The 23,787-nt window shown below is 37.9% G+C and overlaps 6 protein-coding genes across 8 annotated transcripts; 4 read left to right on the forward strand and 2 right to left on the reverse strand.

Moving 5' to 3' along the window:
• Positions 1 to 586: 586 nt before the first annotated feature.
• LOC100245450 (CBS domain-containing protein CBSX3, mitochondrial) lies at positions 587 to 3,074 on the reverse strand. 3 transcript variants are annotated; one of them, XM_059734528.1, is made up of 6 exons: positions 2,967 to 3,074; positions 1,617 to 1,885; positions 1,436 to 1,517; positions 1,249 to 1,322; positions 1,094 to 1,154; positions 587 to 998 (listed from the first exon to the last, which is right to left on the reverse strand). In XM_059734528.1, exons 2-6 carry the CDS (start codon positions 1,878 to 1,880, stop codon positions 856 to 858), a joined length of 624 nt encoding a protein of 207 aa, XP_059590511.1. In that variant the 5' UTR covers positions 1,881 to 1,885; positions 2,967 to 3,074; the 3' UTR covers positions 587 to 855. The 3 variants fall into 3 exon arrangements, with proteins under 3 accessions (XP_059590511.1, XP_059590510.1, XP_059590509.1); XM_059734527.1 differs by having other exon boundaries at positions 2,911 to 3,014; XM_059734526.1 differs by lacking the exon at positions 2,967 to 3,074 and adding an exon at positions 1,990 to 2,543.
• LOC100250577 (uncharacterized) lies at positions 2,994 to 5,326 on the forward strand. The gene has a single exon (XM_002281282.4). The coding sequence runs from the start codon at positions 2,994 to 2,996 to the stop codon at positions 5,076 to 5,078; it is 2,085 nt and encodes a 694-aa protein (XP_002281318.1). The 3' UTR covers positions 5,079 to 5,326.
• Positions 5,327 to 5,340: 14 nt separating this feature from the next.
• On the reverse strand, positions 5,341 to 8,326 carry LOC100253937 (tubby-like F-box protein 5). The gene is made up of 6 exons (XM_002282116.5): positions 7,966 to 8,326; positions 7,604 to 7,715; positions 7,044 to 7,441; positions 6,865 to 6,952; positions 6,380 to 6,512; positions 5,341 to 6,295 (listed from the first exon to the last, which is right to left on the reverse strand). The coding sequence occupies exons 3-6, from the start codon at positions 7,398 to 7,400 to the stop codon at positions 5,623 to 5,625; spliced, it is 1,251 nt and encodes a 416-aa protein (XP_002282152.1). The 5' UTR covers positions 7,401 to 7,441; positions 7,604 to 7,715; positions 7,966 to 8,326; the 3' UTR covers positions 5,341 to 5,622.
• A 4,282-nt stretch (positions 8,327 to 12,608) lies between these two features.
• LOC100255758 (putative pectinesterase 11) lies at positions 12,609 to 15,177 on the forward strand. Its single transcript, XM_002281272.4, has 5 exons — positions 12,609 to 12,921; positions 13,004 to 13,163; positions 14,307 to 14,495; positions 14,633 to 14,868; positions 14,959 to 15,177. The coding sequence occupies exons 1-5, from the start codon at positions 12,617 to 12,619 to the stop codon at positions 15,164 to 15,166; spliced, it is 1,098 nt and encodes a 365-aa protein (XP_002281308.3). The 5' UTR covers positions 12,609 to 12,616; the 3' UTR covers positions 15,167 to 15,177.
• Positions 15,178 to 15,744: 567 nt separating this feature from the next.
• On the forward strand, positions 15,745 to 17,204 carry LOC100259078 (uncharacterized). Its single transcript, XM_002282177.4, has 4 exons — positions 15,745 to 16,072; positions 16,252 to 16,370; positions 16,486 to 16,628; positions 16,718 to 17,204. The coding sequence occupies exons 1-4, from the start codon at positions 16,021 to 16,023 to the stop codon at positions 16,857 to 16,859; spliced, it is 456 nt and encodes a 151-aa protein (XP_002282213.1). The 5' UTR covers positions 15,745 to 16,020; the 3' UTR covers positions 16,860 to 17,204.
• Positions 17,205 to 21,938: 4,734 nt separating this feature from the next.
• Positions 21,939 to 23,712, forward strand: IFRL4 (isoflavone reductase-like protein 4). Its single transcript, NM_001281018.1, is given in 5 exon segments — positions 21,939 to 22,188; positions 22,267 to 22,401; positions 22,486 to 22,723; positions 22,972 to 23,175; positions 23,282 to 23,712. Coding segments are annotated over 5 exon segments (927 nt in total). The 5' UTR covers positions 21,939 to 22,005; the 3' UTR covers positions 23,449 to 23,712.
• The last annotated feature ends 75 nt before the right edge of the window (positions 23,713 to 23,787 follow it).

A 23,787-nucleotide genomic window follows, 5' to 3' on the forward strand; every position in this document is an offset into this window, starting at 1 on the left:
TCAGGTGGTTGGAAATGGGAAGTCTCTCAAATTTGTATTATATATATATATACATATATATATATATAGTATAAAGAATATTGAATAGAATATTACATTTTCTTATAGAATTAAAAAAGTTATTAAAGGACATGAGCGAAAAATATTATGAAATAGGGATGAGTTTGTAGAGGTTATACGAATAGAGATGTCATGAAGGGTGAAAGATATTTAGAGTAAGGGAGTTTGTGGTTTAGGATGGAGATATATAAAGAGTGGGGAAAAGGAAATGTTACATGACCTATAGATATTTCACAACCCAATAATTATATAGATTTTTATCCTTTGTGATATTCTTTATAATATAATGAGATGATGTTTTTTATCTTTAGATGTTAACATAATTGATCCAATTATATTAAAATCTTAAATACTATTATGGGAGTATTATTCTATCTTTGTATGTTTTGCTTGAACATGTCTGCATTGAAGTTTCTACGACACAACTCAGGTAATTGTGCATTGGCAGCCCTGAATCATTTAAGCAAATTTTTATTGGTTTTGTAAATCAAATGAGTTCAACACCTTGAAAACACAATCCAGCACCTTAACAAGATCGAACTTCTCATTCCCATGAAGTTGTTTCACATGTTTTCCACACAAATAAGTATGAAGGAGGGATGCTTGTTCAGGCAACAGACTGCAAATTTACATCTCCCATATAAGCTTGATGAGCATCCCACCTAGTTTGGCATTCTTTTTATAGTCATTAATATACACTCTTATTTGCCTATCAAATAAAAATAAAAAAAGACTTTTGATGGGCATCAGATTTTACAGTTTGCTCTAATAGATCTGGACATCATCCGGTATATTTCAATAGTAATCTCCTTTAATGAACTCGTTCAGTCTCTTCACTTCCCCACTTTGCAGCTCCACCACCGCTCGGACAATGTCTACTATGGAAATCATGCCTACTATCTTTCCATCTATCACTGGTACATGCCTTATCTGATACTCTGCAAACACCCACATCTCTCATTATTCCTTTCCCTGCTTTTCATACACTTACCCAGGATGATTTTAGAGCATAATCACTATTGTAATAATTTACCTGTCAAAAGCTGCATTGCTTGGAGAATGTTTGTATCAGAGCTCACAGTCACCAACTTGTTCTGTTGGAGTTCAAGCTATAAGGTTTAGAAAGAACAATGAAATTTCTAGTGTCCCAACAAAGGTGAAAGTTGGACGGGGATAGCAAGAAATAACCTCATCAGTCATGATTTCCCCAACTTTAGTGTCTTTGGAGGATCTTCCATGTGCTATTATCTTCCTCATGTAGTCTGTTTTGGCATTGCTTTCATCATCAGCAATAAACTGAATAGGTCTATTTTACGTTCGTAAAATTTTCAAGTCATCTATAACAATTTAGAGTAACGTCCTAGAACAACATTACCTCTTTCTGTGAAAATGCCAGCAATATGTTTTGGCTCTCCTGGCTTTAGAACCACTAGAGACCCAATGTTATTTTCTGCCATCTACAACATTTGCCAATATAGTCATGAGGGACAGATTCAAATTAAGTTCAGTAGGGATGCTTGTTTTACATTTATTTTTTAAATGTACTAAAACCTTACATGCTTTGCAGCATCATAAACAGTGTCATTGGTGCGGCACCAGAGCCAAGATCCACTTTTCTCTTCTCCCTTTGTCATCAGTACTTCTGCCACTGTTGTATTCTCCAATCCCTTCTGCTCCATGGTGGGGTTGGAGGTGGTGACACATTCATGACGTGAAAATACATTTTTCCTCCCAGCTGTACTCCTTCCATGGCAGTGCTGTAGAATTGCAAGCTTAAGCGTTTCCTGGCAAGATCGTGTTGCTCGGCCAATTCCTTGCATTTGTCCTGTTGATCAAAATTGAAACAAATGTTAGCAGCTTTGATCTTCAGCAAGTGATTCTATATATATTGAAGCATTTGTCTAAGTGCAGGGCGGCAGTAGTTTGAACCTTTTCAAAGACTAGTTTCAGAAAGGATTTCTGAGACCGCAGCAAAAGAAAGAAAACAGGTGACAGAACACAAGGTAGCTTGGGAGGGTTGAAGGGATCGGAAGCTTGCCTAGTGCCTAAGGTAGTGGAGCTGTTCCATTAATGGAAATTCAAAGGAGAAGAGAGGAGAATATCTTTTGTTCATCTCTGACTTGGAATGAATGTTCCTTTCTTGAACTGGGTGAAGGAAAAGGAATATTTGCTGGATTTTTAGCTTCCTCGGCATGTTGCTTCTGCAGGCAGGCATGATGTGCAAAGCTTTCCAGTCACAATGTTGTAACTTGTATGGTTTGTGGCCGCTACTCCAAGTAACAATGATCTGGATTTTACACTATGGACACCTTTCCTTAACAGAAGTAAATGAGGAGCCAGTGTAAACTAATGTAGAAATTTTTCTTGGATTCTTTTTGGATCGCTTAGACTCGTGTTAGTGTCTTTCTATGCACTGCAACCGGGTAGGAGCTACAATTGACGAGAATTAGAGATAATTAGGGATGATAATTGAAGTTCAGAATCAAGGGTAATTGTATCCATTCTTATAATTTACTTTGATAATATGATGAAACAGCCGCGTGAGGAAATTATGTATAATGTTTTACTACTCTTCTTCCCTTCACAAGGTCAAGGTGACTGCAAAGTATCTGATTGGAGTTTAAGACGAACAGGAGTAAGGAAAAAGGAACATCCCTAAAGGCAGCTGTAACAAGATGCTAGTCCTTTCGGAGAAGGAAAATCTATCTGAAGAATCTCTTCCCTCTTCGTGCAAAAGGCTTATTCCTGGGAGAGAGGCGCAAGGAAGCTAGGGGTAAATCTGAAACTAATGCAAAAGTCCCATGGACTCTCCAAGGTATCAAATAGAAACCTATAAATCGCAAACCTTACATTGAATATTGAGCATCGACTTCGGCAATAACTCAGACATCCATCATCCATCTTACCATATTATTTTTTTGGCTTAATATTCAATGGCAGAACAGAGGCAACCATTCCGCTTCCGACTCCCTTGGCTGCCAGCACCTGCGGCTCCACGTCCAAGCCCAACACCAACTCCAGCACAGCCAGCCCCAACCCAGTCAGCCACCGCAGCTCCCATTCTGCGGCCTCCATTTCGGCCTCCAGGGATAGTCCAGGTACAGCCACCTCCTCCTCCTCCTCCTCCCCCCCAAGATCAAGCACAAGCAGCACCGAGGACAGAGTCTGAGGTACAATCACCACCTTTGGCAGCTGTACGATCACCACCTTTGGCAGCTGCACGATCACCACCTTTTGTAGCTGCACGATCACCACCCTTTGCAGCTGCACGATCACCACCCTTTGCAGCTGCACGATCACCACCTTTTGCAGCTGCACGATCGCCACCTTTGGCAGCTGCCCGATCACCAGTCACTTCTCAGCCAACATCACCAACTCGAGCAGAATACCAATTCCGGACTGGCTCTGTGCCTTCATCCCCATCTCGTGGGCCCTCTCAATATGCTGGGCCCACATCCTCACAGCCCACTTCTCCATCTCGGACAGCTACTCGGGTGCCACCAACAAGTCAAGTTGTATCCCAGCCTGCATCTCCGTCAAGGAGATTACAATCCAGCATTCAAGAGAGCTCCCAGGCTCCTCCCACTTACAGGAGACCCCAAACACTGGCCACCGGGCCAGAAGAGATGAAGCCAGCAGTGTCTCAGATGTGGTCGCAAGAGCCTCAAACAAAGGCACAGATCACAACCGAGACTCCCAAGTCCCAGGACCAAAACATCCTTGGAACCACCGTGGTGGTGGCAGCACCAAAGGCTCCTGCCTCACCTCAGAAATCAGATTCTTCTACCTTAATTGATGATGCAAAGCCCGTCGGAGAATATGATCAAATATCAAAAGCGTCTCAGGTAGACACGCAAGAACCTCAATCAAAGGCAGAAATACCATCTTGGACTCTTCCAACCTCACGGGTGGTAGCACAGCCTTCACAGGCTCCAGGTCCTGTAGCAGCAGCACTACCAACATCTGCAGCAATAGAGACGCCTTCCGGACCTCAGAAGCCAGATTCTTATGCTGTTACTTCTGTTTGGAAGCGCTTTTCATCAGAACCAAAGTCGGAGGAGACTGAAGAAAGGAAGAAAGTAGAGCAAGAACTCATAAAAGAAGAGAAGACCAATGGCCCAGCTTATGAGACACCAAAGCAGATGGCAGAGGCTGAGATTCATACAATTACACCTCATTCAAAAATACAGATCAAAGAGCAGCAGGCTGTCACATTTCCAGGTTTACAAAAGCAGCCGGGGAAGCGAGAGATTCTTGACAGAAAAGAGATATTATTGACTTCTGGCACCAGTGGAAAACAGAGTAAGACGGTGATTTCAACACATCCAAAGGATCGGAGCCCAGTAAGTGAACCCCGTCCAAAGCCTGCTACATTCAATGGGGAACGAGCACCCCTGCACAAAGAGATAAGAGAAGATATCTCCAAATTTGTTCATAAGCTGACCACCGGGCACCCAAAACAACCAATGGACGAAAAGCCAATTAGTATCACAAACCTAGTTGGTGAAAACAGAGGAGCATCAATGCACTTTGTTCCTGAGTCAGCAAAGAAAGATGCATCGCTTCACATTCATAGGGGCTATAAGGCCAACACAGATGAGGGCGGCGTTGAGAACATTGAAGGAGAAGGAAGTTCCAGGGAGGATTCAATGATCAAAGAAGTTGAGGCAACCAAAGCATATATTAACAGCAACGTACAGAGCATCAATAACTCGATTTTTTGCGATGCTGCTGTTACAGAAAGGAATCCTGGTGTTCAGTTGGGAATCTCATGTACCCCGACAGCACAGGCGAAGTTTGGTTGTAAAGAAGAGCCCCTAGAGGCACACAAGGCCGAATTCAGTGTTACCCCTTCTCAAAAGCTGACGTACGAGCCTGTCATCAAGAGACGATGCCTCAGAGGCCTCTTCTTGGAATCAAGCGATTCTGACCCAGACAATCCAGAAAAGCCTAAGCGTCATGGCTGCCGCTATAGCTCTGGGGAGAAGAGCAAAGGCAACAATACAGATGTTGTGTGACAAAGTAAGTTACAATTGCATATTGGCTCCTGCCAGGCGGCAAGGTAAAAAAAAGGTGCATGAAATAATGTTAATACTTACAATAAAGGAAGAATGAGGATGCTATGTCATCCACAAAGTCATACTTTATTTATGTTCTGCTCTTGCATGCTTTGCTAAAGAACATGCTGCAGGGCAATTTGCGTGTATATGTCAAAATAAATTACATGTGTTTTCAAATATACAGCTAATAAGAAATCATTTTGCTACTGAGAGGAGTATCTTTGAGTTTCTGCAAAATTAGGCATAAAATTCTCCAAGAGTGATGAAGTTACATACTTGGGGCAAACTCTTATGGAACTGCCATTCCACAGATAAAATAGATTTTGCCACTTACAAATACACTCTGGATCATTGCTGTTACAAAAACTAATGCCTGCACATAAAAGGCGCTCTGTGATGAGGATGGACAAAGCCTAGAGAGCTTCCTTTGAAGAATATATATACAAGAGACTATGGGGGGAAGCATAGCAAGATCATGACCTATAATGATAATACAATGTGATCATTCACAGGCTGGTTTAGTGTCAAAGCTGCTCAAGCAGATTGCAAATGCTTGGAAGGCAGAGAGGGGGTATCGATAATCCATGGTGAATATGTCTTTCCCAATCTTTCCAAACTGTAGTATTACTTTTTCTTGCTCTGCCACAGAGACATTTTGGCAAGGCTCCACAGCTGCCACCAGCTGGAAATTTTTTACGGAGGCCACTGTAACACGTCCTTTGAAATTCAGGCACCAGCATTGCAGCTGCTCATGCCATCTAGGAGCTTTATTTTTCAAAACCAGTGGATTTCTCGTGTCTTGGATGGATTCTGGTGTCTCAGCAAGACTGTTGGAGCTAAACTCAATGAGTGGGTTCTTTCCTTTTGGATCCGCTGACTGAGGAAATTGATCCTTTTGGCATTTTGCAAATGTCATTGGAGTTGGGGCGGTGCCACCTTCCTGAATTGCAGAGATGGGGATCCAATGCATGGTGCAGTGCATTCTCCTAGGGCCTCTGGTACGCAGAACGTTGAGCTCATAAGATATGGTGGCCACATTATAGTTACCACTGGGTGACCTGGTAGACCCCTGCTTTGAATGTAATCTTCCGTTTGACTGACAATTCGACTGGACTGCAGGGTCATGTGGCGGCTGACTGTCGTAGATGGTGAATTTAGTACCCAGAAAATTAGACCTGTTCAAGATTTACCCATAAATTGCATGAGAAGAAGAATGCAGCAATAAAAAGATAGGGAACTCAAGTTAGCTAAAACCTTACTTTAATTTTCCAACATATGCATTGGTTGCTCGAGAGAAATCGTCCCCAAGCAAGGATATCACAAACTCCGTGCTCGTCGCCCTTCTGATCTTTCTGGCAGCCAATAATAATTTACTGGCATCCCCCGATAGGGCTGCAATTTAGTAAACATCAGTTAAATATGCTTTAGTAGCTGAAAGCAGAAATATCTAATCCTTTTTAAAACCTAATCTGTAAGAGGCCGGTTTTGAAAAGGCACAACAAATTTCGTGGCCCTCTGTTTCAATATATCTATGATCAGGAGTGTTACATCTAAAGAAATTCTATGTTAAGCAATAAAGCTCCTCTGGTTTTCAACTCCAAACCAGATAGTAGCTATGTTCAGGTAGAGACTCCAGAGAGACTCGAAATTTAACGAATTCCATGCAGCAGAGTACCGTTCCCAAAAACAACTAAAGAACAATTTATATAATCCACAGTCAATACAGACAAAAAGCACAATTTACCAGGGCTCAGACCAAGATACAATCGGAAAGTTGAAGTCGCCCTTTCTCTCTTGATAAAGCATTGAATTTGGGATTCCCTTGGCCCAGGCTAATAGAAATTGAAAATAAGGAGTTAGAAAAAAGAATAAACCCTATACCCAAGGAGTTATAACTCCAACAGAAAAGAGAAAAAGAACTACCTGCTTCAATGAAATAGGGAACGTGAGGCAACCACATTGCTCGGGAGTCTTGACTATCTCTTTGGTGATATCCCGCCATGACCTACAAACTGATCCACAAGAAACAACATCCCGACGGGCAGGCCATGAAGCCTCGGCGGCTTCCACCCTCTGGATTATATCAAGAAGCAATTCGGGAGGCATGTTAGCCCACTGACTTTGTTGTTGAAAGAGTGCAGATGAAGATGGAGACCCTTCAGGGGCTATATGCGATCTTCCACGACGGTTCGTGTGCTTCCCCTCTGCTCTCCTTCTCGACGAGTTTCCTATACTATCTCTCATGTCCCTAAGCTCGCGAACAATGCTTTTAAAATGCATTGTTACAGAACTTGTCGTTTCTCTACCTCAAAACTTTACAGCTGAAATTAAAAATACAAAATGAAGAAATGTGAATGTGATGACAAATTGATTTAGAAATCATCGATGCGCTTGCCAAAATTGTACATTGTTTTAGCAGATCTGCCTATCGAAACTGACAAATTCAAAATATAAAGATTCGGCCTTCTTTTTCTTAGCATTACCTGAAGACGAGAACTTATCGTTTCAAATTCAATCAAAACCCCAAAATTGACCGCAAGTTGAGACGCTCGATCAAGTTTTTTCCTCAACTCTCACCAAAAATGCTACGTGACTCTGTAAACATTCAGAAGGATTCAAATTTAAAAATTTATTCATAAAATAAAAAAGAAGAAAAATAAAACTCACGCATTGCCCTCATGAAAAGATTTGAAAACGATGTCTTGAGGAATCTAAAACAATCAAATTACAGCCAGGAAGGCTAAAAGATCAGCCCAAAGCTGCGTTTATCTCAAACGATAATTTTTAAACATGAGTCCAGAGAAATTGAAAAAGGTAGAAGAATTTACGGATTCAAAAACCTCACCAAATCGGTAGGAGGAAATCAAAATTCCAGATCCGACGGACAAGAACGTGTATGAAGAACAAGAATGGAAATTGCCCCGGACGCTTCAGATCGGAATGGGAAAAGCACAGAACTATTAGAGGATGAGGGGTGCAATGTGCCAATGTCTCGGAAAAAACAAAAGGCTGAGATGTGGAAGAAGCACGGCCAAACTACAAAATGCCGACCACCTCCTCAGTCTTTGTTATTCCGAAACACTAGGTCTACTTTTGCATCCCTCTCTACGAGGACCACCGCCACCACCACCACCTCCTCTTAACCTTGACCCTCACCACCACCACCACCACCACAAGAAGAGCACAAGCCTCTCTCGGATGCCAATTTCTCATCTTAAACTTATTTAACCTCCTTTTTATTTTTGTCCGTTAAAATAATAGCTGGGTGTCCTTGTGTATGCGGTCTCACACCATTAACCTGCTTGCCACGTGGGTTGTTCTGTTGAGCACCCCTTCCATGTCCTCACTCCCAAGTCTCATCCAATCCCCACTTTTCCTTTCTTATTTCCTATTTCAATTCTACCCTATCTTTCTCTTGCATCTTGCCATGTCAGCTTCCTATTCATTCCACCCAGGATGGGCGGCTACCCACTTCTTGCTAAATATCAGCTTTAATTAATCATTTTCCACTCCTATCATCGATTTTTCTCTCATCTCATTTGGAACCTAATTTTTTTTTCTTTTGGTTTCCAATTTATAAAACTCCTTATCTCATTTGAAAAAAGATGTCTCCAAGAGAAAATAGTAAGACCTCGTCAATTTTCCTTCTCCTGCAAATTCCTTTTTCTTCTTGGCAAACAAGTCGTTGCCACGGTGGCACTTTGGTGCACCAAGATTCCTCTCGTGACTCTCTAATTTCTTTTTTTCTCGTAATTAAATAATATTAATGTGAGCTTAAAGATTATGTCATCTCCCATCCCAAGACCTCACCGTGGAATGGCCTTGAGGGTCGGTCCCACCAACTTTCGAGGGACCAGAAGGAACCCCGAAGGCGATATGAGGATTCACGACCATTCGATGCTGAATCGGGTGCGATTAGAGTCAACAATGCGCGCATAAGATTACAACCAAATACTTAACTTATCTATAACAGCTTTTTAGTACTATTCTTTTCATAGAAAGCTTTCCAAATCTTTTCGTTTCCTTTTTATATTGTTTTGATAAAACCTTTTAGCATGGAAAATGGAGACGCCTTTTATTTTAAGGAGAATAGGCTCGTCCGTCGTCCTGTCAAAGTCGTTAATAGGCCGTCAAGTCAGACGGAAATCGTCGTATTCCAAGTGGACCCGCATTGGGAAACTACCTGGAAGGCAGTGCACAGTCACACAATGCAACATGGACCCCACGTCATTTGTACTCCTTAACCCCAGGCCCAATCTTGAATTGGCCAGAGCTGCGGCCCAACTCTAAAATGGGCCCCGAAGCGCAGTCGAAGGGGGGAGGGGGAATCTTTTCGAGAGACAGCCCAGTGAGGTGGTACACGTGACGCGGGGAAACAAAATTCAAGTCATCACAAGCGTGCACGTGTCAGATGTGTTGGCAGCAGAAGGCAGGATTGCACGTGCCACCACACCCTCTAATTTTATTATGATTATTATTGTTATTTGAATTTGGTCAAAGAGCGGAGCGTGGTGAGTGGAGGGATGAGGAAGGAGGGAGGAGCGTATCTCAAGATTGGAAATTTGGAAGGAGAGGGTGAAGAGCTTATCCTAATACCACCAACACAGGATCACGAGTGGATGACAGAAGCCACGAGGCCTCATTGTCTACTCGGTGGATCCCCATATTAGATCTTCAATATCTTTTATTTTTGTTTTCTATGCTCCAATAAAATCCTAACACGTATATATGTACACAGTGGAATTGCTTTTCCTGTTTTTGTCGGGGAGTGTTTAAACCCACACTTGGAAGGTCACATTGATAGCATGCATTTGCCAATCACTGTCCGTTTCGATTCTTAAAAGTTGCCATTTTGAAAATAACTGATATCTTTAATGATATTCTCACTTTTTTGGAATGAGTAATTCATGTGGTTTTATTATTTTCTCAGAAGAAATAATAATCAAAGAGAAATGGTGTCAAGCTTGCAGCGTGCGGCACACTCCATCGGTAGGTAGCATCCATTGAGGGGCTCAGCCCACTTATCCACTTGAATACTTTTGTCCGCAAATAGTTAGAAGCAATAATGGTCAACATGACGCTAAAATTTCCTACTTCCTTTTCTTCCCCCACTATTTATTTGTTTATATTCACTTAGTTTTTGATATTTTCTTCTTCGAAGCAATCAATTATTATCTCTTGACGTGCAAAATCAACCACCGGGGCACGAGGGTCCACTGGACCAAATTGCCTACCAACATGTTCCGAGAAAAGATCTGTGGCTAGTCATAACTAAACCTCTAAAAGCATTCAAAACATGATATGCAATAGTCATTAATTAACTTAATTTGCATAAAAAATGGAAGAATGGTCTGGTCTGGTCTATGCATATATGCCAGCAGAGAAGCTCTGTGATGGCGTGCAAGTCCTTATCATGATATGTAACAATGATAATGGTTAACGAAGCTCAAATCAAGTAAAGTGAAATTAAAAGTTAGGTAGGTGTCTACTTGTTGCGCAGAAGAGGAAGAGGAAGAGGGAGAGGTAAAGGAAAAGGAAAAGGAAAAGGGTACTTGTTTGCTTTGGTTACACAACTGATTTATTGTGCTAGAACAAAACGAAGGATCTAATATTAGAATGGGCACCATATAGATAAACTACAAAACATTAGTTGTACGTTAAATTCCATGGCCTTACTCTGTCTAAGCTCCAGATACTCAGGTGGAGCCTAGTTTTTATATTCTTGTTATTGGGGCGTTGCAGTTGGTTTCATTGAGGTATATATTAGTAAGTATTGGGAGTTAATGACAAAATGTAGCGAGAGGAGGAGGAGGGGCCAAGGCTGGTGGCAGGGACATGAACTTGATTGGCATATTGGAATAGGATAAGGGCGGGGCATAGCCCATAGGAGCCATGCCCCCCATGAAAAAAGAGGGCCTTTTGAGTGCTGAATTTTGTGCCACATTTTGAGGCAATGCCAGCTATGTGAGTCGGGGTGATATCTGCCAAAAGTCCCTTCTACCAAATGTATGATTTGCGTGAATGCTACAAGTGGGAGTCCACGTCTTTTAATATCTCAGCGTCTATGGGTATTTGGTTTTTGGGTTTGTCCATGAATGTGGATGGCTTTAGTCTAATCTCTCAATGCTGTCATGCTTTTTTTGGGCTGTGATGACTCATGCGCATTATTGGCTTCATTTTCTTAAGTGAATTAAAGTCAATAATGAGGACGGCGATGCTTTGTCGTAGTTATAATTACCGCCAGTGTGGGGATGGCATCCTTCAAAGACAGGAAAGACATTCTGATTACCAATGTAGCATTCACAACACCCTTTTTCTGTATTCGTGGGAATTGCCGCACTCCTCTCTGTCTGGAATAATGCAAATCACCTTTTTCAGTTATTCTTCTCTGTTTTTTTTTTTTTTCCTTCAAATTTTCTGCCCTCACTCTTGTACTAGTGTTCTCTGTTTAGCTTTGACTTCCCTTGCTACTTACGCACCGATATAAGTTCGAATTCTTTTCTTTTTTTCTTTTACTCACTTAAAGGATGCTGCATAACTATGGAAGAAATCTTTCTGAACCTAAAGAGTCCCCTTTTGAAAAGCGCAGCGAGCCAGGACTGGACATCATCATCATCATTAGCTCAGCTAAAGTGAGGTTTTTAAGCCTCGTCCCCTTCTATTTTAAAGAGGAAATCCAAACCAGGCACGAAATGTTTATAGTCGATGGCTCAAAATGGTAAAGCCCAAAAGGGTCCAATGTTTATTCAAGTTGGTCTTGACTCTTGACTGAAAACAAGCCCAAGAGAAAAAGCCTAATGTTCACTAACATTTACATGGTCTGGGTTGGGCCCGAGTCTATGTAAGCCCAACTTTGCATGGATAAGGAGGATCATTTTCAAAGATGGGTCTGCCCCCAGCAATTGCAGATGGGTTCACAAGCCACAAAAAATAAAGACAAAAAAAAAAAATAGAAACCTTATTTTTTATAGACTGGCGTCTCAAACGAATTAGGTGATGATTGATGAGATACAAGTCAGCACGCCACGGAGGAAATAACCTACAAGTCAAATCGTGTAGCTGCTTGCAGCCATAGTCAACCCCAAAACAAGCAACTTTTGCTGCACACCTCTCACCCACTTGGTAAACGGTAACAAATAAAAATAAAAAATAAAACAATAGCAGAAATGACAAAAATAAGCTATCTCAACATCTCTGCAACACGTACTTCCCAAATTACGGATTTCCATACGATTGGCAGAAGCTAGAATTCAATATTAATCCACCGTCTGATTTTCAAACATCTCTCACGTGTGTCTGAAGCACAAACTCTTCCCTGCCGCCGAGCAGCTTTTGGCCTACGGCAACCTCTCCCTCTCACAAGTCAATAGCCGTACTCATATCCAAGGTGTACACACGCTTACGTGAATTTCTATATATTCAACTTGAATAGCAAGAAAGCGGCCTTTTCCTTTAGTTGACGTTCACCTTGGCGTTGGGTACCATGCATATAAGAGATGGATCTCCAGCTTCAAGCTTTGATTGTGTACTCTACTTTTTCATTGATACTAATTAATAAACTTGCAGAGGTTTTGGCAACAATGAACGTTCAAGTTTATTTCACGGTCATCTTTTTGGTGGCTTTGTCTTCCTCCCGGTTGAGTATGGTTGGAGCGTCCCCCGGATCGTTGTCAACGGCGATTCTGATGAGGGTTGATCAGTCGGGTAAGGGAGATTATCAAAAAATACAAGATGCAATTGATGCCGTACCGTCTAACAACACAGAGGTTGTGTTCATATGGGTTAAGCCTGGAATCTACAGGTATTTCTTCTTTTCTATCTGCTGTCTTATGCATATCTCTGAGAGACAGGCAGTCGAAGTAATTGTGAGCTTGCTTTTACAGAGAAAAGATTGTAGTACCGGCCGACAAGCCCTTCATAACGTTAAGTGGCACAAAAGCAACTACCACAATAATAACATGGAACGATACTGGCGAGATATTTGACTCCCCAACATTTTCTGTACTGGCTACTGATTTTGTGGGACGATTTCTCACTATTCAGGTGATGTCTCATAATTTCTTCATTTCTTTTTCTTTTATTTCTCTGAAAAGGCAGCTGCATGGAGTTTACCAAGTCAAATATAATTTTATATATATATATATATATATATATGAAAGAGATAAAAATAAAATAAAAACTAAATTTAGAAAAAAAAAAGGGTAGAAAAGGATTTTTTACTAAATTAAAACTATTTTCATTTTAATTCGTGTTTTTTCTAGTATCATTATAAAATATCAAACATTGCATTTGAGTCCTTAAATTGTACAAATAAACATGGATTATTAAAATAAAGACTTTTAAAAAATTAAGACTTAGATATCAACAAATAGGATTAAGGTATTAAAAAAAATACAATTTTTGGATTTAATTTTTTTTTAAATATTGATAAAAATTGAGAGAGAAGATAATAAATAAAATAAAATAAAATAATTAAAAGAAATTTAATATATATATTTAAATTGAATAAAATCCTATTTCCTATCTCTTTAAACTTCTTTTTCCTTTATCTAAACGTGAATTTTAAAAATGTACACATTTTTTATTAATTTTTCTAATATTTGTTTTTTCTTAGTAACTAAACAAAATAATCCTTTTATTCTTGGGAATAGTCCTCTATTTGGTCTTGGCATTTATGACTAAAAAAGCATTAGGAAAAGAAAAAGAAATGATAGGTTTAAAATTCAAAAAATTAAATTTTTTTTTTTTTGTTATATGCTTCATAGAAAAAAAAAACATTAGATTTAGACTCAAGTATTTTTTATTTTTTTACTTCCCTAAATTTATTTATTTTTTCTTTTTATACGAAGAATGAAAAAATTGAACATTAAAATTTTAAAATAATTTTCATTAAAAAGAATTCCCTTCTCTGATAAGTTTGGGTCCGGATAGAGCCTTCACGACTCGAGCGAAGTCTTGAATAATTTTTCCAGTAACGTTGAAAACACAAGGAGAGTTAAACTACCATCTAACATAAAAATTTCAAAGGCTAACTACTACGTATGTACATACATTCATCTTAGATTCCCCATGGATGGAGGACAGAATTATTGATCATAAAATGCTTATCTTCAGCCATTATTAGATACGTTGAAGTTGCTTAATTGTGTCCTCTCCTCTAACCTTTTGTTTGATTATTGCTTACAGAACACATATGGGGCTGGTGCAAAGGCAGTTGCATTGAGGGTGTCAGCAGATAGGGTGGCATTCTTTGAGTGCAGGATTCTTTCTCATCAAGATACCCTTCTGGATGACACTGGCAGGCACTTCTACCGCAACTGTTTTATCCAGGGAGACACAGACTTCATTTGTGGAAATGCTGCTTCTCTTTTTGAGGTAATTAAACACCCAATTTACCTAAAAACTCTTAAAGAGAGTTGTGACTGTTGATTGGCAGCTCAAAGTGGCTAAAAACTTTCATAATATTGTTGAAGTTCAGATTTTATATGTGGGTTGTTAATGGAACTTTGCAGAAATGTCATTTGCATTCACTTTCGGAAGAAAGCGGGGCTATCACAGCCCAGCGCCGGGAGTCGCCAGCAGAGGACACAGGCTTCATCTTCTTGGGCTGCAAACTTACCGGCCTCAAAAGTGCCTTACTAGGACGGCCATGGGGTGATTATTCAAGAGTTGTTTTTGCCTTCACTTACATGTCTAATGCGATACTGCCTCAGGGATGGGATGATTGGAGCGACACTTCCAAGCAAAGGTACCTATAGGATATAGAATGATGCCTCATCAATTACTTGCTAAAACTCCTCTTTCTTTTCTTTGACTTTGGGTTGTGGGTGACTTACAGTACGGCGTTCTACGGGCAATACAAGTGCTACGGGCCAGGAGCCATAACTTCTAAAAGGGTTGAATGGTCACGCAATCTCACAAGCCAGGAAGCTGCGCCCTTCTTGACTAAGAACTTGATTGGTGGCAACAGTTGGATCAGGCCTGCCCCAACCCACTTCAAGAGAGCTTCTACCTCCATCTCTAACAATGCTAATGGAAATACCTAATAAAACTTCTTTGGACAACCCACCCAGTATTTATTTATTTATTATTCCATGTTGATATGAATTGCTTCTGTATTCTGAAAAATAATGAATTCAAATAAAGAATTATTTTAGCAAGTATACTTGCATTTCTTCATCAAGGGCTATATATCCATTTACGTCAGACTCAGACACCACCCAATCCTAGTCAGTTCTTTTTAGTTCATGCAAGTTGGGCCTTTGAAAGATCAGCTTAAATCACTGCCGGCTCACCAACATGGTTGCAAAATGGGCAGGGCCTAGTTTAGAACAGTTGGACTTTTGAATAGGCTCAGCTCCTAGCCCAACCTGACACAACCAGGCCCATGAATATTCTTGTTTCAACCTTCCCCGGGAGTGTTGACACATGCTCTGCCTCACATAAGTGAAAGCCATCCTTTTCACAGGTGTCGCTTGCCGAATCGTACATCATCAATGTATTTGTAGCTATCTTCCAACCAGGAATAAATGAAAGGGAACATGTCTTTATCTTCCCTTGTTCTCGGTCTGCCCAAAAAAAACAAATGAAAAATGAAAAAATCTTCCTATATTAGAATCCGCCCTACAACCAAATCTGTGGGCTGCCAGAATATTCACGCATGTCCATGATCCAGCAACAATCTTGAGTGGAAGCTAGTCAGCCTCCAATGAAAACAGTAAAATGAGTCTTTTTTTCTTTCTATAAAAAGGTTACTAATGGATAAGAACAAGTAACAGGTAAGGCGGCATACTTCCACCGTCATCACATCCTCTTTTAATTGGAATTTGGAGCAAAATATTTCTAACATAAAATATTCTCTGCGTGTTGGGAGCAAGAAATTGGTGCGTTTTGAGCAGAGATGGGTTCTTTAATGGCCGGATGGGACTCACGCGTCCGTGATCCTAAAGCTGGTAATCTTACTATCGCTTCAGCAATCACTTTGCTTAGCTTAATTTTAGAGGTTTAATATTCAGATCAAGTTTCTTTTTCTTGTATATAGATGGAATTTTCTAGCTTAAACTAAACTTTACAGTGGTAGTTTAATTTCTGGGAAAATCAGTAGTTTCTAACGAGTGGAAGTGTCACGCAGAGACATATCAGAGGAACAGATCATTCACCAAAGGCGAGATCGACGCTTACTGGCGAACAAAGAAGAAAATAGAGGAAGAACATCTGAAAGCCATTTCTGACACATCAGATGGCAGTCAGGTTTAATCCCCGTCCTAAATTCATTTCAATTAGCCATAGGGAAAAACGCTCCACCTGAATATTTCCTTAAAAACACACAAGTATGTGATGAGTCGGTGGCATATATTTATTACAGGAAAGCACCTTCAAAGAGGAGTCTGCAGGAATAAAACTTCAGAGGTCAAGTTCCTTGCCCCTAGCCAACACAAAGGAGCGGTTCATGGAAAATATCATTGAAACTGGAACAGACTTGGAGAAGCTTTTACAGAAAAATGGCTGGTAGATCAACAGTTGATTTTACGCTTTTATTGGCTTGTGTGTTTTTTGTATTCATATACATATATATTGTGGGTGGTTGGTGGTTGCAGGTGGACAAGGAGCAACTGGGCATATCTGAATGAACCTCCAGTAATCGGACCGGAAGGCGCCTCCCACAAGTTCGCAGCTCAGTTCCATGTCGCTGGCTTGTCTGCCTCCAAGGCAAACCCCCGTGCTGAGATCACTACATGATCTACTTGAAGTTTCCCCGCCGACTTCCAACTTGGGGAAATGTTTGTACATATTTGTGTTCAAGGGTTTCGAACTACAAGTCTCTGATGTTGTAGCTATAAATTAAAGCCATGAACCACTTCAGTCAGGGGATGTAAATGCATAAGAGTCGATGATGTGTGTGGGGGATTTACTTGTGTTACTAATTTTGGATGTGTATGTAATAGTAATCAAATGATGACAACATTTTGTGTTTGAAATATAGGAAATTTGGTGGGGTGTTGAGTGGAATGTATTGTTGGTCCATGTGTGTAGTTTTATGATCGAGTTCAATATTAATTAATTTGATATCTAAGATATCGTTTATTTTTTTGGTTTTTTACTAAAAGTAATTCAGTTTTAGAATTTAAGTTGTTTGTTTTTCTACTTTTTCATGACTTATTTTAAACTTTTTATTAAATAGAAAAAATATAATTTTTTTTAAATAGAAAAAATAATATATTGATTTTTTTTATTTTTTAATATTTAATAAAAATAAAATACTATAAAAATAAATAATCTAATATTTAATATTATTAAGTATTAAGATTTTATTTAATATTAAATAAAAAAATAAACATCACCTAAATCTTGCTTTATTCATGGGTGGTTTGACATATTTAAGATTTTGGATTATGAATTCCGTGATTGTGATCTACGTGCATTGATTCTTTTTATAATTAATTTTAGGGGTTGTAATTCTCTTTTCCTATCATGATATTTTAATCATAAATGAGTACTATAAAATTTTATAGATATCATCCTTTTTCATGTTAAATTTGCATATCCATTATAGTTAAAATCTTACAAATAGATGCATGGTTATTAATAAAAATAAAATTAGAGTCCACCTATGATTGCCTTGGGCAAAGACATATTTGGTTAAAACGGTTAAAATAAGTTTGAGATTGGAAAAATGAATTTTTTTTCCATTTTTAGTAAATGACATTTTTGAGATTTTTTTTTTCTATATTTTTACTATTCTTTAATCCTTTTAAAAATATCATTTTTCTCTTATTTTAAACCTATTTTTCTCCCATTTCTACCACTTTTTTTTTTAGTGAAGTTCAAAATGTAAAGTAAAGATCAATTGATTAAAGATTAAAGATTAAAGTTTTAGTCGTATAAAAAATTTCATACCAAAGTTCTCTTATATTTCTTTTATCTTTAAAATTCTTTACATCCTTGGTAATCTCTTTATTCTTGGTTAGGGTTTTTTTATAGTTTCATATAAACTTATTTCACGTTGAAAATGAGGTTGAATAAAAGGTTCCTTATGGTTAAAAAGAAGAAAGAAAAAAAGATTTAGTATTCAAAAACTAAATTAAAGATGAAGTTATGTTAAGTTTATCTCAAGAGTGAGAAATACAAATGGGTTTAGGGAGATTAAAGTGGATAAAAATAAATGATAGGAAAAAAAAAATGTTTTTGGGGGGAAATAAATAGAGGAGCAAACTTGTCCATGTGGTCAAATTTTAACAAAATTAATAAGGGAGTCATTTTTGCAATTTTGTGAGCATTTTTACCTATATGTCTTTTGATAAAACTTAATAATTATTATTTAATGACTTAAATTAACTTTAAGTTCAATTATTTTTAAATTATTTACTTAAAATTTATTATTTGATTTTTACTTTTAAGTATTAAGGTTGTTTAATAAAATTTATTTCAAAATTTATTCTAAATCATCATATTGTCATATTTATCTTAATTGATTTTAACTAATATCTACACTCAATAAATTTAATTAATCTTTTTATTAACCTTAAATAATAAATTTATTTATTAAACATCCATATTTAAAATACAATATATGCATAAGATAACCATAACATATTCATAATAAACTATGAGTTATGAACGTGTAAATTATACTTTTATTAGATGTTGACAAATAAGACAAAAAATAAATAAAAATTAAGAATAAAATAGTGTTCGGTAAAACGTAATACTTGTTTCTTAATAACTTAACTTAATTTTAAGTTAAATTATTCTTAAAAGAGTGTTTGATAAATTAACTTAATAATTTAACATGAGTTAATAGCTTAATTTAATTCATTAAATATATTAAATATTTTTAGTAAAATAACTTAATATTACAACTTAAAGTTAAAAATAATTTTAAGTACTAAATCAAAATAATTAACTTATTTTTAACCTCAAATATTTTTTTAGACATTTGTTCACATTAATAAGAGTATATTCTACAACATGACATTAGATTCATAACTCACTTTTTGTTATAAATATTTTATGTTTATTTTATGCATATGCTATACTTTAGATATAGATGTTTAATAAATAATTTTTTGTATTTAATATTAATAAAAATAAATATTAATTAAAAGTAATAAGATTAAATATGTCAATTTGATAATTTAGAATTAATTTTAAATTAATTTATTAAACAACTTTTATACTTAAAGTAAAAATTAAATAATAAGTTTTAAATTAACAACCTAGATGATATTTGTTTTTTTACTTAAATCTAAGTAGAACTTAATTTAACCTTAACTCTAAATACAACTTAATAGTATTAAGTATTAAGTTGTTTATATTTTTATTATATTATTTATATTCAGTATTAAGTATTAATAAGGTAAAGGTCATGTTAAGATTGTGTTCTAATTGTTTCAAAAAGTTATTTTTAGCATTTAGCAAAAAGTCAAATATTTTGGTTTTTTTCATTTAGCAAAAAATAAGAAAAAAATTAAAACAAATCATTTAAAATATGAAAGCAAATATAATAATAAACTTTTATTATAAAGTATAGATACCTTTAATGTACATGCATAAATCACAAATAATCCATTTTTTTTTCCTCTAATTCTATGTAGATTAGGGTTTTATATCAACAAAATGAAAAAAATTATGCACCAAAAATAAAAAGAACCTAGCTAGACTCAACCAAGGAGAAGAAGAGAAGTTGTTGAAGATATTGATTGAGCAAATAATAGTTTATTGTCTTAAAAAAAAAAAGGTTAGAAGGATAATTTGATTGGTTTTAAGTACCCAAACATGGTAAGATTATTTCAAATGCCAACTGGCTTCATTTTGTCGTTAAGTTTTAGTTTTTATTAAAAGAAAGACCTATAGGATAAGCACATAGTTTTTATACTATAAGTTTGGATATGACCGATTTATCTAAATGTAACACCTAGGCACGAAGAAGAATTGATTAATACCATCTATTGTTTGTTGGCATTCGGTCAGGGCAGGCCGCTGTGACTATCACTCTTTCAACATTTCTTTTTTCCTTTTTTGGTAAGAAAAAATAAATAAATAAACCAACAACAACAACAAAGGAGGACCAAAAAGAGGAAAAAGACAAAAAAAAAAAAAAGGGATTACGATTTTTGGGTGAATAGATAAGGATGGAGAAGAGGATATTTTTATTATTTTTATATTTAAATTTTACTTTGGCGGATGTGGAGAAATTTTTGGTGAAAGGTATTTAAATTTTGTTTTTCCTGCTTTGTTGACTTTCGTGAGAGCATCGAGAAGGCCGAGCATGCAAGTATGTGACTTATTAGCATGTCATCTCCAATTTATTCCAAGCCTCAGCAGCAGTATTGCACCTTGATACAAGCGGAAAAACCGAAGTTGTAACAAAGGCTCGAATGGCGTGCTAGATTAAACGATCTTCTCGCATCCATAGGCTTGGGATCAAGAGTGTTCGTTCCCGGAACCCATAAAGAAGGTTGGTAATTGGTAACCTGTGAACACCATGAAACATAGTTTTCCCCTTTCGACATTTTTTTGTGGAATTCGCGTGGTTGTGTTGTGAGAGTTGGTGTTTGAAAGAGAATATCGGTACTAACATTGATGACCATCGGAGACTCATATGACTGAGTTTACTGGAGATGCAGTGTAGGAGGAAAAGGAACCCAAGAGGGAGAGAAGAGGATCAAACGATACCATAATAGTGAAGCAATTGAAGAATGGAAAAACTGCTCTGACTTTTCATTCATCTAATCACAAGTATATACGCAGAATACAAACATGAACGGGGAAAGCGTGTGATTTGGTTTTACATCCAAATGACAATTAATCCCTAGAATCAAGGGTGGAGTGATTCATATTAGGTACGACATAACCTGAAATGCCTCAAATTAGTTGAGGGTGGGTGGGTAGTGGCCAAAACTATTTGTAATGGGTTGGCATTATGGGACTAGTGGCTCATAAGTCATAATTCCTTGACATGATAACAATCCCCTTTATCGTGGACCCACCAGGGTCCATCTTCATCTTTCTTCTTTCATATGTTCTTTCCCAACTTCTCTCATCTACAAACAAATAATGTTTTCGTATGTTTTAAGAAAAAATAATCATGGTTTTCTCTGCTTTTAACTTTTTCAGTCTACCCACCCCCAGACTAAACCTTCCATCAAAGTAGGTGATCCATTGAATGGATCACGCCTCAATGCTTAAAATAAAATCTTTTGTATGTGTATTCATTTAATGTTATATAATTTTAGAGATCGAGACACATAGGATGGGAAATATATATTTACAAAGGTTTAGTTGGGCGGTAGCATCATGGGAGACAAGAAATGACGCTACTTATATCTGATCAAGCAGCGACAGATCATCTGCCCCTGGGTCACGCTCCATTCTTTCTTCCAGCCCAAACCAATGTCAATTTCCGGCATGTCCACTATTAAAGTCTAGTTTAACCTTTAGCTGATCCCAATTTCAACCGCAGTAGATCGTCATTTTGACTTTCGCATACCTAAACTCAGAAGGAAGACGGGAATCCGAGAACCTACCATCTTCAGCGTCTCCAAGGACCATTTGATAAATTCGATTTACCGAAAATAAGCGAAAGGGAGTTGTTAAACCAATGACAAACAAATCAAATTTTTTTATTCCTATTCTTGTTTTGAAAGCCTAAAGGCCCAAACCAAACACTAGAAAGCAGAATCAATTTTTCTTATTCACATTTTCTATTCCATGCTTTGATAACATGTAAGAAAACCACACCCTAAGTTTGAGGATATTCTGGTAACTTCAAGCCCACCTAGTCTCTATAAATTGGCGCTCCCGGCATTCCTAGCTGCAAAAGACAGTTCTACCCTCTCACCCAATTCCCCCGTAAACGCCTAAGTTTGTCGTCGAGAAAATTGCAATGGCCGAGAAAAGCAAGATTCTGATCATCGGAGGAACAGGGTACATCGGAAAGTTCGTGGTCCAAGCCAGTGCAAAATCCGGCCATCCCACCTTCGCTCTCGTCAGAGAAAGCACAATTGCCGATCCTGTTAAGGGAAAACTCATCCAGGAGTTCAAGAACTCCGGCGTCACCTTGCTCCACGTATGTTGTCTCTCACTCTCTCTCTCACTGTATATGAAACCTATGAAGATTCAAACATGAGTGAATCATTGTGAGCAGGGAGACTTGTACGACCACGATAGCTTGGTGAAGGCGATAAAGCAAGTGGATGTGGTGATATCTACAGTAGGATTCATGCAGTTAGCTGATCAGGTGAAGATCATTGCTGCCATCAAGGAAGCCGGGAATGTTAAGGTTGGTTTCACCCCCTCTCTGCCATCAGTTACCATGTCCATTATTCTTCTATAAGTCGTCTTATGATTGTTTTAAATTATTCAGAGATTCTTACCTTCAGAATTTGGAAACGATGTGGATCGTGTTAATGCGGTTGAACCAGCAAAATCCGCGTTTGCAGCAAAGGTTCAAATGCGCAGGGCCATCGAGGCTGAAGGGATTCCCTACACCTTTGTAGTGGCCAACTGCTTTGCAGGCTATTTTCTCCCTACATTGGTCCAGCCAGGCGTTTCTGCTCCTCCCAGAGACAAAGTCATCATATTAGGGGACGGAAATCCAAAGGGTAATTTACACTCCCCAGAAAAAAAAAAAAATAAATAAACAAACTCATTCAAAAGGGTTCTCTTCTAATATAACCTGATCATGGTTGAACCAAACAGGACCTTTTTGCAGTGGTGTATCTTGTGGATACCTAACATTGAGAAGGAAATTTGGCTTAGCCCAGCTTTTCTATTGCCCCAATGACACGAAATATTAACGGTTTCCTTTTCTTTTCCATACGTAATTGCCCTTCTGCATTTGTGTCTACAGCATGCTTTAACAGGGAAGATGATATTGGAACCTACACCATCAAAGCTGTGGATGACCCAAGGACATTGAACAAGATCCTCTACATCAAACCTCCCAACAGCACACTCTCATTTAATGAGCTTGTTTCCTTATGGGAGAGTAAGATTGGCAAAACCCTTGAAAAGGTTTATGTTCCAGAGGAGCAAGTTCTGAAGGACATTCAAGGTCAGCATGAAAACCTTGGAAAATTTTGCATACTAGTATAATCAAAACGCATCATCAAATTTGCAATGTGGTTCTGACTGGTTAATGTTTTATCCCATTCTTGCAGAGGCCCCAATGCCGATTAATGTTTTCTTATCGATCCAGCACTCTGTTTTTGTGAACGGAGACCAAACTAACTTTGAGATAGAGCCCTCTTTCGGGGTGGAAGCTTCTGAGCTTTATCCTGACGTCAAATACTGCACTGTGGATGAATATCTCAGTGCGTTTGTCTGAGAGATTCAAACCCTTCTCTTATTATTGAAGTTAAGCAATAATCACGAAGTTAATGGCAGAGGTGGGTTGAGGAGTCTTTCGGATCATTAATTTGCCTCTCGTTTTCCTTCCACACAATGATATGATATGATATGATGCTGCTGCGGTTCCATATTAATGGCCTCAGTGAAGGTCCAGAGAAACTATGACTTGTATCAGACTCTGTTAATGTAATCCTTTTCCCTTTCCTTATACGTATGGTAAAATAAATACAAAAGCTTCTATCCACCTTCTTTTCTCTTCCATTGAAAATAAATTTCGAAAATTGATACAATATTTGGTAATTAAATTTATTAAATT

The sequence above is a fragment of the Vitis vinifera genome, chromosome 18 (genome assembly GCF_030704535.1).
Source record: "Vitis vinifera cultivar Pinot Noir 40024 chromosome 18, ASM3070453v1".
NCBI lineage: Eukaryota > Viridiplantae > Streptophyta > Magnoliopsida > Vitales > Vitaceae > Vitis > Vitis vinifera.

Coding starts and splice junctions, on each gene's coding strand:
- LOC100253937 (XM_002282116.5), bottom strand. CDS start 7,400: ATGCATTTTAAAAGCATTGTTCGCGAGCTTAGGGACATGAGAGATAGT. Junction 6,513..6,864: donor GTATCTTGGTCTGAGCCCTG/GTAAATTGTGCT, acceptor ACTAAATTGCAG/CCCTATCGGGGGATGCCAGT. Junction 6,296..6,379: donor GCATATGTTGGAAAATTAAA/GTAAGGTTTTAG, acceptor AATCTTGAACAG/GTCTAATTTTCTGGGTACTA.
- LOC100255758 (XM_002281272.4), top strand. CDS start 12,617: ATGGATCTCCAGCTTCAAGCTTTGATTGTGTACTCTACTTTTTCATTG. Junction 12,922..13,003: donor GTTAAGCCTGGAATCTACAG/GTATTTCTTCTT, acceptor TTGCTTTTACAG/AGAAAAGATTGTAGTACCGG. Junction 14,869..14,958: donor AGCGACACTTCCAAGCAAAG/GTACCTATAGGA, acceptor GGTGACTTACAG/TACGGCGTTCTACGGGCAAT.
- LOC100259078 (XM_002282177.4), top strand. CDS start 16,021: ATGGGTTCTTTAATGGCCGGATGGGACTCACGCGTCCGTGATCCTAAA. Junction 16,073..16,251: donor CGTCCGTGATCCTAAAGCTG/GTAATCTTACTA, acceptor AGTGTCACGCAG/AGACATATCAGAGGAACAGA. Junction 16,629..16,717: donor CTTTTACAGAAAAATGGCTG/GTAGATCAACAG, acceptor TGGTGGTTGCAG/GTGGACAAGGAGCAACTGGG.
- LOC100245450 (XM_059734528.1), bottom strand. CDS start 1,880: ATGCAAGGAATTGGCCGAGCAACACGATCTTGCCAGGAAACGCTTAAG. Junction 1,323..1,435: donor TGGCATTTTCACAGAAAGAG/GTAATGTTGTTC, acceptor ATGCCAAAACAG/ACTACATGAGGAAGATAATA. Junction 999..1,093: donor AGCAATGCAGCTTTTGACAG/GTAAATTATTAC, acceptor GGGTGTTTGCAG/AGTATCAGATAAGGCATGTA.
- LOC100250577 (XM_002281282.4), top strand. CDS start 2,994: ATGGCAGAACAGAGGCAACCATTCCGCTTCCGACTCCCTTGGCTGCCA.